This window comes from Dinoponera quadriceps, unplaced genomic scaffold (assembly GCF_001313825.1).
Source record: "Dinoponera quadriceps isolate SergipeBrazil2010 unplaced genomic scaffold, ASM131382v1 scaffold1565, whole genome shotgun sequence".
NCBI lineage: Eukaryota > Metazoa > Arthropoda > Insecta > Hymenoptera > Formicidae > Dinoponera > Dinoponera quadriceps.
Window position 1 is genome coordinate 1,928,383 of NW_014556124.1, and position 14,470 is coordinate 1,942,852.

Consider the following 14,470-nt stretch of genomic DNA (forward strand, 5'->3'; position numbering starts at 1 on the left):
CTGCTCTTTTTAGCTACACTTTCTGTAGTCAGGTGTGCTGTAAACGTAAAAAGTTATAACCTCGTTTATTTCTACGAGAAAATAAACAGGTTTATTTTTATATGAACGTCGGTTAATATATCACTGAGATATACCTGGTTTTGCGACAGTGTAATATCGGGGCTTGTTTCGTCTTATCCATCGACGATCTTGAACGATCTTGCTAATAAGGAAGTTAATGACATACTTTTGCACGTACTGTTCTTAACTTATACTGTTGCATTCGACGCGGAAATTTTAAACTTTTTCCTAATTGAATCACGCATGTAAATTTGATGGCTTTTTCACAATCGAACTCAAGAGGTAATCCTGATGCAAATGTGTAGAGAATACTTTTCGTATTAGTTTACCGATGTATATCCACGTTTATTGCTGATTATTGCTTCTAGAATTACAGAATAGGAAAATCTTAGAAGAGCTGCAATTGAAAAAGCAGATGCTTCTGAAGCAAGGAGTTGCACCAAGTCTGACTTCGTCGTTAGCTGTCTCATCCACTGGTTCTGCATCAAACACCGTGAGTGTATATATATATATATATATATATATATATATATATATATATATANAAGACGGTATTTCCTAAGGACCAAAAGGAACGCGATTAGCCAGTTACCAAGCGCAAGTATCCTATATATCACTTGTACAGGATAGACATGATGACATCAAATTATGTATATATATATATATATATATATATAAAATTCTATTAGACTATATTTAACTGGAAATATTTATAATGTTCTTTCCTTTTTGCTTCATCTCGTCGATATATGTTTCTTTCACAGCCCACAACACAACCCAATGATGGCATAGCGATGAGCGCATCTCAACGAGCCGCTTTACACAATGCACACGCTGCCTCATTTGGTTATTTCGTGACGCAGGATTCCTCTTTTGGAAATTTGATATTGCCAGTTCTCCCGAGATTTGACAGTAAATGAATGATTTTGACAGTGAAATGACTCTCTTGACGGCCTTGTGTAAACCAATTTTGAAGACTGTACATAAGCAACGTTAATGGAATTCTTATCTGACAAGAATCTGAGTCGTTTCTACAAATATTTATCGAACAAGATTGCTTTAGAGAAATTGTGTGTGTGTGTGTGTGGCCAGTAGGCCTTAAGTAGGGCGACAATGGCAGCTCTTCGACTTCGTCAGTTGGAAGAATACCTTCAACAGCTGGAGGTCTTCGAGAAGCCGAAGGTTTTGCTCGAGCAGTACGCCACCAGTGCGCACATCGCCTCGCATATGTTATACACCGCACAGTCACAGTTCAATGACATCGAGGGTAAGAGCGTGGCGGATCTGGGCTCGGGTTGTGGTGTATTGTCATTGGGCGCGAAGATGCTCGGTGCCGGGTACGTGGTCGGATTCGAGATAGATTCGGACGCGGTCGATATACACAGCGGTAACTGCGACGACATCGAACTCCACGTCGAGATCGTGCAATGCGATATACTGCAGTGTTTACCAGGTATATATATGTATATATATTTATCAGAATATACATATCTGTTCGATTCTTACGATTAACCGAGAGAGAAACAAACGAACGTACGCGGGGAACAATGTCACGTTGCAGGGAAGTTCGAGGGACGCTTCGACACGGTCGTGATGAATCCGCCGTTCGGCACGAAGAGGAACGCCGGCGTCGACATGAGATTTCTGGAGACGGCGATTCGGCTGTCCGGCAACGCCGTTTACTCGCTGCACAAGAGCAGCACGCGCGACTACGTTCTCTCGAGAGCGGCGCAGCTCGACGCTAAGGGGACGGTGGTGGCCGAGCTCAGATATGATCTACCGAGAGCCTACAGATTCCACAGGAAAGCCTCGGTCGACATCGAGGTGGACTTTATACGCTTCGAAACGAATCGTTGACAGTTCGAGCCAAGTCGCCGAGCAAGTCGCCACTCTCTCTCTTTCTACTCCGGTCTACTCGAACTTAATGCCCTGCGCCAGGGGCAGCTCGTTCCCGTGATTAATCGTGATGGTCGCGCGCCGCATGTAATGTTTCCACGCGTCGCTACCGCTTTCCCGACCGCCGCCCGTGGCCTTCTCACCGCCAAACGCACCGCCTATCTCGGCGCCGCTGGTGCCGATGTTGACGTTCACTATTCCGCAGTCCGATCCGTGAGGGCCGATCCACTGTTGTAGCGACACACAAAACGGCAGAATTACGTCGGAGAGTTCCATCGATCGAGCGTATACTCACACGTTGGTCGTATCAACACATTAGCTTTACCTGAAATACATTTCCGATACTTTTAGTAAAGAGGCTACTGCTCAATCCTTGTTCCACGCCGTTGTTGACACCGATGGCCTCCTCGAGAGAGTTAGCCTCCAGGATGTAGACGATCGGAGCGAAGGTCTCCTGCTGCACCACCTCCGCGTCCGCCGGTAGACCCGAGACGATCGTCGGCTCCACGTAATAACCGGGCCGGTCCACTCGCTTCCCGCCGAACTCGATCGTACCACCGGCCTCCACGGCTCTCCTGATCGCCGCCTGCAGCGAGAGGTTTATTCTGCTCAAATTACGGTTGTAGAACGGCGCGAGCTTTCAGAGCTGCCAGTGACGCGATATTCTTCCAAGTAACGCGTTATATATATAGGGTGGGATGTTTAAATCGAGACACCTTAATATAACAGAGATAAAGCAAAATAGAAAGAAATGTTTCAGACAAAAGTTGCAGAGTTTGGGAGGGGACGTATCTTGGTGACCTTAACTTCGTTATATTGTCAATAATTCGAGGTCGTTACATGTCACCGTTAGCCACAAAAGATAACGTCATCGTTATTAACCCATTAACTGCCAAATTTTTTTTTTTGAAATTTTTGGCCGGATAAGTTATATATATGCACAAAAAGTTGTGTAACAGTATAATTATATTCAAATTATGTTTTGTTTTGATCCTCAAATGGAGATCGTGGCAGCTAATGGGTTAAATTATTATTGAAAGTAAGTGGAAAGTAACGACGTTACGCGTAACGAGTCACTTACAAATTCTGCTTAAGTTCTACAACCGACGCTGTGCACGCACCTGGTACTCGTCGACCGCTTTCTGATTGTGCAACGGCCCGTACAGCACACCGTCGTCCAATGGGTCTCCGATCCGCCCCAGGATACTCTTATACGCCGTTTTCAATTTTCCTAAAAATTCGCGCGTGGTTTTATACGTTTCGCTTTACGTTACGCCGTTTTTAATTTCACTAAGGATTTATATATCCTTCTATATGGAAAAAAAAGAATTAGCTCCCATAGGTGAAGATTTGCTGTCTACATAATATACACAACTGAAATTTAGTTAATTTAGCCGATTCTTCTGCCTCTGTACTTAGTTAACTTTCACAGTTTCCACAGATGAAAAAATTACGTCTGGCAACAGCATTTTAGTTGTATTATATGGCCAGCTAATTCTTTTTTTCCCGTACAACACCCTCGATTTTGTGGATATGACTACCTAAGAATTCCTGCTTGACATCCTTGTGCAATATCAGCCTCCTGGTGGTGGTGCATCTCTGTCCAGCTGTTCCAACGCACGAGAAGACCGCCGCTCTCACTGCCATCTCCAGATCGGCGTCCTGCGCAACTGCCGGCGGGAGATGATAAACGTGACGATCGTGTCGAGCATCGTGGGCGATATGAAGAGAAGGGCTTTATAATTGTCGCACGTACCGATTAATGCATTGTTGCCACCGAGTTCCAACAAGGACCTGCCGAATCTTTGCTGGACCTTCACCGCCACTTGTCTTCCCACGCTCGTGCTTCCGGTAAATGAGACCAGAGGTATCCTGACGATGTGTTAGTCAGTCATGAGCTCAGGGTTATTACACCGCAGGGACATCGCGAGAGAAATTACACGAAACACATCTGAGACTGACCGTTTATCGTTTACCAAAGTCTCACCGACGTCCGGTCCACCCGATACCAAAGACGCGACGGCACCCGGGATACCGTTGCGTTCCAAAACACCGGCGATTATCTTCGTAGTCGCGATGGCTACCAAGGGCGTCGTCGAGGCACCTTTCCAGATGACAGCGTTACCGCAGACCATCGCAATGGCGGTGTTCCAACCGTACACCTGCAAAAGACGCGAACAAATGAAGATCCGGTGGAATAAAACGACCCGGAGAAACAGAACGGTATAATATGGATATAGACAGAAATGCTGAAACATAGCATGCAGGTGTTTAATGTACGCTTCTTCGTGATGTCATTGCAGCGGCACGACGTGTTCAAAACGTGCTTGCTTTAAGAAATACTCATTTATTACGTCGATCATTTTAATCAGACTATTGACTTTTTATTATACTACAATAATTCCAGACTAATTGCGTTCTCTCTCGGGCAAGATGGACGACAATAAATAAATAAATAAATAAATAAATATATATATATATATGGTGGTCAGAATATCGCTGATATTTTAACGGTATCAGATGACTTCTTTCATGCTGACAAAATTCCTACATCGTACGAAGACCAAGCCGTATCTCGAAGTCGCACTCACTGCTACGGGGAAGTTGAACGCGGAGATCACGCCAACTACGCCCAGGGGATTCCACTTCTCCAGCAGCGCGTGGTCCTTCCTCTCCGAGGGGAACACGCTGCCGGGTAACATACGTGACAGTCCGACCGCGTAATCGCATATGTCGATGAATTCCTGGACCTCGCCTATGCCTTCCGGCAGTATCTTCCCTGCAACGACAACGCGATGCAGAAATTAAAAACAAATGTCCTTCGAATAAAGGCGGGCAGGAATTCCGGGGGCACCAGTCGCCCTGAGTACTCGCCCATTTCCAACGACACCAAGCGTCCCAGTGGCTTCAGGTTTCTCCTGAGCTCGTCCCCTATTTGCCGTACAATCTCCCCTCTCGCCGGCGCCGGGATGGATGCCCACTGCGGCCAAGCTTTGCGCGCTTCCGCGATGGCATCGCCGGCTTCCTGCGGCGTGGACTGGCGTACCTTCGCTATCACCTTGCCGGTCGCCGGCGATATCGATTCTATCTCCTGCACGGAGTGATCGATGTTGCATGAACATAGATTTTAGTTATTGTCACGTTATCGCTATCGTTACATTTCTGTTATGCGCGCTACTATGGTGGTGTAACGTGATTTACAATGATTTACGATTCTCCTCCTCTCGGCTTCTCTACCAGCTATAGTACCAGCAGGTGTACCATCTGCTCGTTATCAGTAAGTACGATAAGAAGTCGCGTACCTCGCCGGATCCGCCCCAATTCCCATCGTAAAGTCCGGGATTCACGGCGGTGATGCCCAATTCCTTCAGGAACCCGTACTTCGGATCGGTCACCAAATGCCTCGCCATCTGGAACTGAGAGACGCAGCGAGTGTTCCGCAGCAATAGACTCGTCATGGCCACTGTAGCGGTCCGTCACCGTTCGAGTCGCCGGTTGTAGTAATAAACAGCTCGGGTTATCAAGACGACACTATTTATCAAGAAAGAAAGAGAGGGGGAGGACGAGACGTATGATAAAAACAACGCGAGAGTATCTTGGTAAAAAGTATATCTAAGCCCAACAAGAGTGATATGCTATAAACGGCAGGCGACTTGCAGCTCGCTCGAATCTCTGGCGAAATCGCAAACAACTCCTTCCGATTATATGAATCGGCAGAGGAGAAAAATCTAGAAAAGTGAAAGTCAAACGGAAGATTGTGAGTGCGTTCGCTAAGAAGCTCCAGAAACGCGGCTTAGCACATGTAAAAACGCACGTTTTATTCGTAACAATAGCGACATCACAATAAGGTGCGGCAGTGGTATACACAGAATGGTAAATGTTTACAAAATGTTTTTTTTTCTTTTTTTTTTCATTCGCTCCGTCACTGGTAATGTCTCGTTTTTTTTTTTTATATAGGTAGAGGCACTCGCAGGAGAGATTCGATGGGAATGCGACTGTCGTTTAAATGCCACTGTAGAAGTCTTAATGGAATATAGGTTTCATTGTGATCCCATCGGAAGATTGCGATTGCGATCTCAGCCCGGCCTGCAGAGCTGATAACACCTCAGGTCCGAAATAAGCTGGAGGACCGATCTGGTCAGTGTCGGCTGATCCTGAAACGATTTGTCACGCATGACTCGCACGACTGCCGACACTCAGGGCCGGTTGTTCCATTTTCAGATGAATTTGTCTAATGGATAAATATCTGACGTAGGTTCTCGTAAGGAAATAAACTACAAGAATATGAAAAAAACAAAACAATACTGGCACTATAATTATTGAAGTATTATTTTTTACGTTTGGCGTCTCATAATGATCAAACGGTTGATTATTCGAGGTTGTGTCCATTGAAAATTTTCATCCACATGACGGGAACTACAACATATCAGATTTCCAGCCAATTCCGCCGAAATCCCAATTTTCACACAAGTTCCGTGCAGACTCCTTTATCCTTTGTTCATCTCAAGGTTGGAACAGCCGGCCTTCGGACATTCGCGTTTTTGTATTTAACGTACCGTAGATTTGTCGAAGTTGCCCAGCAAGGTGGCCCTCTGCATATTATCGACGCCCTCGCAAGTTGCCAAGAACGTTGGCAAGAAATGACCGAAAAACCACCCTATGTTGACGGACGCCAAACTGTGAACAGCCGCGGCTATTTCATCCGCCAGTAGGTTGTGAGACCTACGGGAAGTAAAATATGCATTAAACGACGCGACGATTAACACGCATACATCGTAGCAAATTACATGCAATTGTTACTAACTGTTGAAACAGCACTGTGAACAATGCCATGAGAAATCTCTCGAGAAGGTGGACCTTGAAGATCGCTCGTTGATAGAGCCGCCAGCGTATGTTCAGCTGCTCGAGACTCTGCAGACTCTGTCGGAATATATTAACGTCCGACTGAAGGAGAGCCTGGCCGAACGCCTCCAGAATCGCTACGAGTTCCTCCTTGTGTTCCACAGACTCGTCCTCGTCGGGATGCCCGAGGGTTCGCAATACCGAAGTGTTGTAGAAATACTGCCAGCGGTGCATGAGGATACTTGGAGAGCAAAATATTGTGCGGTGAGACTTGATTGGACTTCTGGGAAAAAGCCAAACGCGTATCACCAACACGACGAGGGACATCTACCTGTGGAAGAGTTTCAACAGGACCAACGTTGTGTCCGGATGAGCGCTCAGGTTGTTGCCAACAGCAGGCCACACCTGACCCAGACAAAGACTCGTCACCGAGGGCACGAATGCCTTGAATGCGTTGCTGGGCGCCGATACGACGAGTATCAGGATCTCCAGAAGCTGGTCCAACGCGGGCCCGGCGGAAATATTTTCTCTGGGGCCAATATCGATGTTAGAACAGTTGAACGAGTTAAACGACATTTTTACTTTTTTCGATCTCGCACGAACCTGGTGTAGATCTGCAGCATGCCTTGGACCGCATTCTGCGTGAACTCGGGTCCCAGCTGTTGCTGTAATACTGAGAATGCTGAATGCAGGAAGCTAAGTAACACCTCACATATACCCGGGCACCTTATCACGTAAGGTAGTAACTCCAACGTTCGATTTATGATGGACTCCAGACACGAGTGCAGTATCTTCTTGATAGTGGTCGACGAAGAGGCGCAGTCCTCTAGCACTTGGATCAGCGGCACAATCGTGATCGAAATTGTCGGCTCCGAAGGCACTGGTTGCCCCTGCATACCCAGAGGCGCGGACAGTGCCAATATCATAGCGCCTGAGGAACGGAAGCGTTTTTATCGGTTCCACAAATTAGTTCCCAGAAAGCCGAACCTGCACAAGCAGATTCTGAGCAGTCTGTTATAAATTTTTGATAGCAGAAAGAGAAAGAGAGAGACAACCTAGCTGTGATAACAATCATTTCTCTAGGCATCTCAGAGAGCCTATAAAACCAACGTTTTTTTCTTTTTTTTTTTTTGAAAAACTGATCTAAATGCTTCAGGTAGAACTTTCCTTCGAGCGCAAATTGATTTTTGATATCCAAGACGTCTACGGATCTGTCGAGAGATCCCGACCGAATCTGTCGCTAAACCATTGGCAAACTAATGTTAACAGACCGCTCACTGGGTACAGACGCAACACACACGTCACAGACGAGAGAAAAGCTCACCCAATAATCTTTGCCTCGTGGCCGCGTCACCGGGCGGCAGTATAATTCCGTTCACCAATGCTCTGCGTAGAACCTTTATCGTGTCTGGCTTCAAGTACGGATACGTGCCCATGGAAATAAGATTCCTAAACGTCGGTTGGTCCCACAGGATGGGTTTCAGGATGGCGGTGATACTCTGGAAGAGATGAGTGGCGGAATGAACGAGGCTCGACGGAGGTGGTTGATCGCAGGTAGCGGTGTACGTCGTCGCCCAGATGCACGAGTCGATGCAACGCTGGCAGAGCGTCTCCTTCGTTTTCTCCGGTCTTCTGGCTATCCAATGACACCATGCTTGAAGAGAAGCCAAAAGCTGTGAATGTCTAATAGCGCAAGTATATAAGTAATTGAGGGATATCTGTGCGCACAGTCGTGGCTTATTGTCAAGCCACGCTCGGAGAGAGCGTGTAGAAGAGAGCGCCGAGAACTTACACTTCTATGAGGTCTATTACGATAGCGGGTGGCTGAAGCGCGGCTTTGTACAATTGATTATCCCTCGCGAACACGCAGGCATCGAGAGTCTGCGACACAACTTCCTCAGCCAAGCCTTGATCGGCGTTCGTCTGGTCGCCTGAAAGTACACACGATTACATCGGATGCGAACAACCGGGCAGTCACCAAAAATTGACAGGATTGCAGTTCGCACAGATTTACCGATGAAAAGAGAATACAGCCTGGCTAGAGCTTGCGTGGTCGACGCGAGATCTCTCAGATGTGCATGCACGTTCGACGCCTCCGCGTCGTTTAATAAAATAACCTGCCCGTTCGCTAAGGCAGCGCCCAATTCTCCAAAAATAATCAAACCCTCTCTCCACGAACGGTACTGAAAGGAATAGCTGTTATTAGTACCGTCCTCGCACGACGGACAGACAGATAAGCTAACGCATGCAAAATACCCGTCGGTTAGAAATTTACCAATAGTGTGAATACTGGAATAGGCGAGATGTCGGCAATTTTCGCCAAACACTCCACATTACATCGCAGAAAATGCTGCCATTCCGTTTCTTCCTGTCACAACAGAAGATAAAAAAAATTTCGTATAGGGATGAAATAATAAAAAAGAAATGTTTGCAAACTAGTGGAACTTATGGAAGCTGATCCACGTTCAAGTATGAACACCTACGTTCTCGTCCAAACTCTCCGTATCGAGGTCCCTCAATACTCGAGCGTTGAGCTTGAAACTCATTTTCTGCAACACTCGTTCGGCGAGGCCCAGCGCTACGGCGGAATATCGTGACTGGGTGCTCTCCAAAAGCGTGGTCCAAACGTCCAAACATCGCAGGTAACCGTTCACGGTGGAAGCCTGCTGGAACGTATGATGGCACAGTACTTCTAATAACGTATTTATAAGAAACTTCGAGCTCGACTCCAATCTCTTCAGGTGATTCGTTATGAACAACTGTAAGAACTCCGTCATTTTCTCCATGTAGCTGAAAGGGAACGTCTCGTGAGTCGTTTCGCGCGTTTGAAAACGCCAAGCGGACTCGCCCGTGAATGCGTTCATCAACGAGTACCTTTCGTCTATCGAGTCGAGACGTTCTATCAATTGGAATAAATTAACGCCGTGTTGAAATATCTCCAGTAATAATGTGTCGGCCGCATTGGGTGAACAGAGTGGTCTGTACAACAGCTCGTTAACCGTAGTCAAGGCTTGCACCGCCATTTCTATCTGCTTGCCGTTCTGCCGAAAGTGGTAACATTATACATCTTCCACGCGTTACCATATTTTGCACTCCTGAGAAGTCGGACCTTACCATCGCGTCGTGATACTTGGCACATGAGAAAATAGCATCCAATAAGTTAGTCGAGATACTGCCCGATAGGTCGATCCAACTGAACAGGTGCGCCAAAACTTCGAGAGTCGCTGTGCAAACCTCACTAGTGCCTGTTGCTAATCCCTCGACGTCGAGCACAGCGCGTACAGGCGCAAGAGTCTGTCCACTGGTGGGCGATGGAGGGGGTGTGACCGTACCGGAACGACTTTGCAACTTCGTGGTCTCCTTCAGAAGCACTGTTGATATGACAAACAGGATTACAGAGAGATTCCTGTCTAGTCGGAGTAGCGGCTTCACTGCTGCGACAATGGCAATCGTACCTGTGAGTGTATCCAAAGTCAGAGGCACTTGAGAACTTAACAGTCTGAACAGCTCGGTCTTTCGGTGCATCGGCAGATCTTCTCGCGGCGTAGCAAGCTCTTCCGAAGCTGTACGCAGGTATACAAGCCCGAGGAGCCTTGTGTGTTTGTGACCCAGCAACTGTCGGGCAGAAAGAAGGACATTGGGCGGTGATACGTAGATTTACTCTGTGATGGTGTAACTGTACATGTGTAATAGAATATTCAGTTTATAAACCTGTAAAATATTGGAGTAAAAATCTGGATAGAAATGTGGCCAGTCGTGTCTTGCTATATCTACTACTAACTTTACGACTTTATTCCTCACGAAAGGCGCTACACCTCTCTCCAATGACAACGTGTACAAGGTGGATCTTGTAAGGGCTCTGTCCTCCCACGGGAGAATCGGCCATCTCCTGCCGATGGTCGTCTGCCAAATCGTTCAGACTGAAGATTACTGAACAATATCGTACTATTTCATCAATCCTCCTCCCGACTCTCTCGTGTAATTACCTCCAAGGTGGACAGAGCAAACATACTGACGTAGTGGTTGCTTGTGGAAGATAAGAAATGCAAGCACGGCTTCCAGGAGTCGATCTGTGCGGTGAATTCTTGAAAGCTACGCTCGATCGTGCGCTTGCGTTCGTTGCTCGTCTCCGGTGAGAAGAACTCCGTCATCAATTGCTCCAGATTCTGGAGGGCGGCCGCATCGTCGTCCTGGAAGAAATTTCACTCGCATTTTTCCGTGTCTCGCTGAACGTATTCTCTCTCTTACATACAACAAGTTTCGCATCCCCAAGTTTCTGTATCCCGAAGCGGCAAAAGGGACGTCAAAGGGACTCATACAGGTATGCGTGCGTCGCGAATGAACTTCGCCGCCGACGCAACGAGGGAGGATTTTTCTAATTTGTTTACCATGGTACCGTTGCAGGAGAAGCACTATATTGCCGTAAATGCAATATAAATATACAAAACGGATGAGGTTAGACCTTCACTTGTCAGACGTCATTTTGACGTCAACTGGTCGGATGTCGGAGCTACGGGACAGATGTTCGCGTACGATTCTACTGGCGAGAAATGTCACTAGACGAGCGAGTCTACAACTTATCTTATTCGTGGTTGTATTCAAGACGCCTCGCCGGTACCACGCAGAGAGAAAATAAATATTGCGATGACTAAAAGAACACGCGCTACTAGATCGTTGACTCTCTTATCTGTGACTCATTTTGTTCCGGGCTTTACGATTGCTGTTCGATTCAAAGATATCTTACAAACTCATCTGCAATTCCCTTTTCCTTCTAATCATTTTGATTCCTATAAAAAAATAAAAATTGTCTATGGTTTTCTCTGGAATCTTCAGGAACACACGATGTACATGTTTTTTAATAAGAGATACGAGGGATTTTTCTGGGATTCTTCGAGCGTTCTAAGGTTTTAGTACTGCTGCCTGGGGGTTTTCTTTCTTTACTTATATTTAATTCAATTTTGCCACAGTCGCAAAACTTTGTCCTTTCCGCCTGAAGCGACTCGTAGTCCGTCGGGCGACCAGTCGACGGCATAAACCTCGTCCGCGTGACCGGGTAAATCCTGTTCCAACTTCTTGGTCTTCATACTCCACACTGCAAGAGAAATACGGTGCAACGTTGTTATCTTCCTAACGTTAGCGTACTCATCGATAATAGGGAGCTTTTTTTGCAATACCACCCTCAGATACCGTAAACGTGAAAGTGCGTATGACTATACATAATCGTGTATGTCCACAACGAAAAAATACTGTTGTTTACAAATTATATCGCAAATACAATCGAAATAAATGCCTCTGACAGCACATGATATCGACATTTAATTAAATGACAACATCGCTTTTTTTCCTATAGACACGTACGATCATATGTGTAACCGATCATATGTAACATATATGGGCAAAAAATTCACGTATGATTTTATATGATTTTATATAATTTTATATAATTTTATATAATTTTATATAATTTTATATAATTTTATATAATCGTATATAATTATTTTTTTCTCCCGAGAGTGAACACACCGGAACGCATTTCGGTGTTTACCGTATCAGGGAGATACGTTATTGCAAAAACTCCCTAATTTCAATTTTACGCTCGATTCCGTATCTACCTTTCAGGGTCGAGTCCGCGCTGCCGCTGACCAGCAGACGAGAGTCGGCGCTCCACGCTATCGAGTAAACCGCTTGAACATGACCTCTCAACGAGGCGATGAACTTCCCGGTAGTGGACTCCCACAATTTGATGGACTTGTCGAAGGACGCGGATGCGATCGTACGGCCGTCGGGCGAAAACTTGACATCGTTAATGAGTTGCTGGTGACCGGTCATTCTTGCTGAAAGACACACACCAGTGATAAATTCTCTTGCAGCATTGTGATCAAATCACCGTATGACAGGAAAAAAAATTTAAATTTGCAAAAAAAATTTAAATTTGCAATTTGAGTTACAGGACGTTGGATGCAACGGCACCGAATTAATTTGTGCATCTAATATTTTAAGGGCCCACAGCTTACCGATTGATTTTTTCTCTTTCTCCGGCTTCCACAAGAACAGTGTGAAGTCGTCGGACCCGGACACAAGTCTCTCTTCGCCTACTGATTCATATTGTTTCTTGGCGTATACCAGCGGATCCGAGTCTGCGTTCGATCCCAGATGAAACGGGCCAGTTCTGAGCACATAGTCCACGTTCAAGGCCAAGGTGTTTACCCAGTGGGCATGGCCTACCAAGGTCCTGCAGAGCACGCCCTGTAATTAACAGAATCAGATGCAGTGAGAATCGGTTGAGTTGAAATACAAATGACTGGAATCTTATGTGAGATACATACATCTTCTGCTCGCCACACTTTGACGGTTCTGTCCTGGGAGGCGGAATAAATAAGACCGCTGCCACCCCACTTGACGCAGGTCACGCTTTTCGTGTGGCCCGACAAGGTACGGCAGGTCTGTGACCTCTTTGTATCCCAAATTCTTACGTCACAATCCTTGGATGCGCTCGCCAAGTACTGGCATTCGGGATTCTTGTGATAGGGCTCCCAGCACAAGGATGTCACCCACATTTTATGTCCTGTCATCGCTCTTCCTGAGTAATAAAGGTGTAAAGAAATACAAGCACATCCTAGACTCACTCAATAAGAGATATCTTCTAAATCTTTACCTATTTGCTTGCCAGTATTTGGATCCCACAAATAAATCGATCCGTTTTTACACGCAGAGGCGAGCTTAGAACCACAAGGTGACCAAGAAATACATAACACCCAGTGTCTATGACCCTCGCATGTGTAATAAGGTGTTTGTGTAAAGATATCCCAGAACCTTACGGTTGTGTCGCCAGAACCACTCGCCAGATACTTGCCATCTGGTGAAAATGCAACGGATATAACGGCTTCTTTGTGTCCTGCAAAAACATGAATCTTAAGAATACAAAGGACACATATATATAAAATATCATACGTAGAAAATATAAATATTCCAGGAAGAGAAAAAAGAGAGAGAGACGAAGAATTCCTAACGAAAGAATGATACAAAACTAGGAACCTTCTAACGATCCTGTACATCTTGTGACAGCTCTGACTTTGAACAATGCCTGTGGCTGATACACAATTTCCACGATGTCCTCTTGGAAATCAAAGTCGTCATTTAAGTGTTTCTCCAATGTGTCTGTAACTTCCACATTGTTTATATAAAATGCCAAACGTAACGGGTCCTCTTGCTGCAACAGAGCGTTGCAAAGATCCTGCAGTTTATCCACAGTGGCATTGACCGGTATATGTAAAACACCACAGGACAAAAGTTCGCCAGTGTCAGATTTAAAAAGGGACGCAGCCTTCCTGACTTCGGCGTCCGTAGAAGCGTCGTCTTCGAATTTTCTCTTACTCATCTTGTGAAACTGATGTAAAAAGGCACTCTATAATCACATGTGCAGGTTGCACATTTAACATAACCTAAACACTTATCTGTGTGCCACTAATGTTTATAAAAATATTTATTTGCAAGACACTGTCCGTCATAACATAACCTCTCGTGCGAAGAATCGTTTTCATTACTTTATCTCGATTAAAGTAACATATTAAAATATCTTCTCACATTGCGAACACCTGCGGTCCTTCGATCCCTCGAACACGCGCTATATTTCAAACATCCGTTCAATATGGCGTATATACGTATATGTTGC

The 14,470-nt window shown here is 45.7% G+C and overlaps 5 protein-coding genes across 7 annotated transcripts; 2 read left to right on the forward strand and 3 right to left on the reverse strand.

Annotated features, from left to right (window-relative positions):
• Positions 1 to 37: 37 nt before the first annotated feature.
• LOC106746809 (SOSS complex subunit C homolog) lies at positions 38 to 1,079 on the forward strand. Its single transcript, XM_014623844.1, has 3 exons — positions 38 to 342; positions 429 to 553; positions 825 to 1,079. Exons 1-3 carry the CDS (start codon positions 315 to 317, stop codon positions 978 to 980), a joined length of 309 nt encoding a protein of 102 aa, XP_014479330.1. The 5' UTR covers positions 38 to 314; the 3' UTR covers positions 981 to 1,079.
• Positions 1,049 to 1,942, forward strand: LOC106746808 (methyltransferase-like protein 5). Its single transcript, XM_014623843.1, has 2 exons — positions 1,049 to 1,513; positions 1,622 to 1,942. Exons 1-2 carry the CDS (start codon positions 1,174 to 1,176, stop codon positions 1,915 to 1,917), a joined length of 636 nt encoding a protein of 211 aa, XP_014479329.1. The 5' UTR covers positions 1,049 to 1,173; the 3' UTR covers positions 1,918 to 1,942.
• Positions 1,943 to 1,949: 7 nt separating this feature from the next.
• Positions 1,950 to 5,475, reverse strand: LOC106746805 (alpha-aminoadipic semialdehyde dehydrogenase). Its single transcript, XM_014623840.1, has 9 exons — positions 5,259 to 5,475; positions 4,831 to 5,047; positions 4,548 to 4,735; positions 3,919 to 4,118; positions 3,713 to 3,828; positions 3,498 to 3,626; positions 3,078 to 3,187; positions 2,282 to 2,542; positions 1,950 to 2,184 (listed from the first exon to the last, which is right to left on the reverse strand). Exons 1-9 carry the CDS (start codon positions 5,412 to 5,414, stop codon positions 1,972 to 1,974), a joined length of 1,590 nt encoding a protein of 529 aa, XP_014479326.1. The 5' UTR covers positions 5,415 to 5,475; the 3' UTR covers positions 1,950 to 1,971.
• A 75-nt stretch (positions 5,476 to 5,550) lies between these two features.
• LOC106746804 (exportin-6-A) lies at positions 5,551 to 11,717 on the reverse strand. 2 transcript variants are annotated; one of them, XM_014623838.1, is made up of 16 exons: positions 11,187 to 11,717; positions 10,785 to 10,988; positions 10,510 to 10,701; positions 10,254 to 10,413; positions 9,913 to 10,169; positions 9,673 to 9,839; positions 9,282 to 9,588; positions 9,074 to 9,166; positions 8,813 to 8,981; positions 8,591 to 8,729; positions 8,123 to 8,481; positions 7,402 to 7,729; positions 7,130 to 7,327; positions 6,761 to 7,039; positions 6,513 to 6,678; positions 5,551 to 6,110 (listed from the first exon to the last, which is right to left on the reverse strand). In XM_014623838.1, the coding sequence occupies exons 1-16, from the start codon at positions 11,187 to 11,189 to the stop codon at positions 6,033 to 6,035; spliced, it is 3,099 nt and encodes a 1,032-aa protein (XP_014479324.1). In that variant the 5' UTR covers positions 11,190 to 11,717; the 3' UTR covers positions 5,551 to 6,032. The 2 variants fall into 2 exon arrangements, with proteins under 2 accessions (XP_014479324.1, XP_014479325.1); XM_014623839.1 differs by having other exon boundaries at positions 11,051 to 11,717.
• Positions 11,718 to 11,725: 8 nt separating this feature from the next.
• LOC106746807 (notchless protein homolog 1) lies at positions 11,726 to 14,468 on the reverse strand. Of its 2 annotated transcripts, none has more exons than XM_014623841.1 (7): positions 14,383 to 14,468; positions 13,834 to 14,203; positions 13,454 to 13,693; positions 13,125 to 13,378; positions 12,813 to 13,044; positions 12,411 to 12,632; positions 11,726 to 11,890 (listed from the first exon to the last, which is right to left on the reverse strand). In XM_014623841.1, the coding sequence occupies exons 2-7, from the start codon at positions 14,174 to 14,176 to the stop codon at positions 11,751 to 11,753; spliced, it is 1,431 nt and encodes a 476-aa protein (XP_014479327.1). In that variant the 5' UTR covers positions 14,177 to 14,203; positions 14,383 to 14,468; the 3' UTR covers positions 11,726 to 11,750. The 2 variants fall into 2 exon arrangements, with proteins under 2 accessions (XP_014479327.1, XP_014479328.1); XM_014623842.1 differs by having other exon boundaries at positions 13,834 to 14,185; positions 14,383 to 14,467.
• Positions 14,469 to 14,470: the final 2 nt, after the last annotated feature.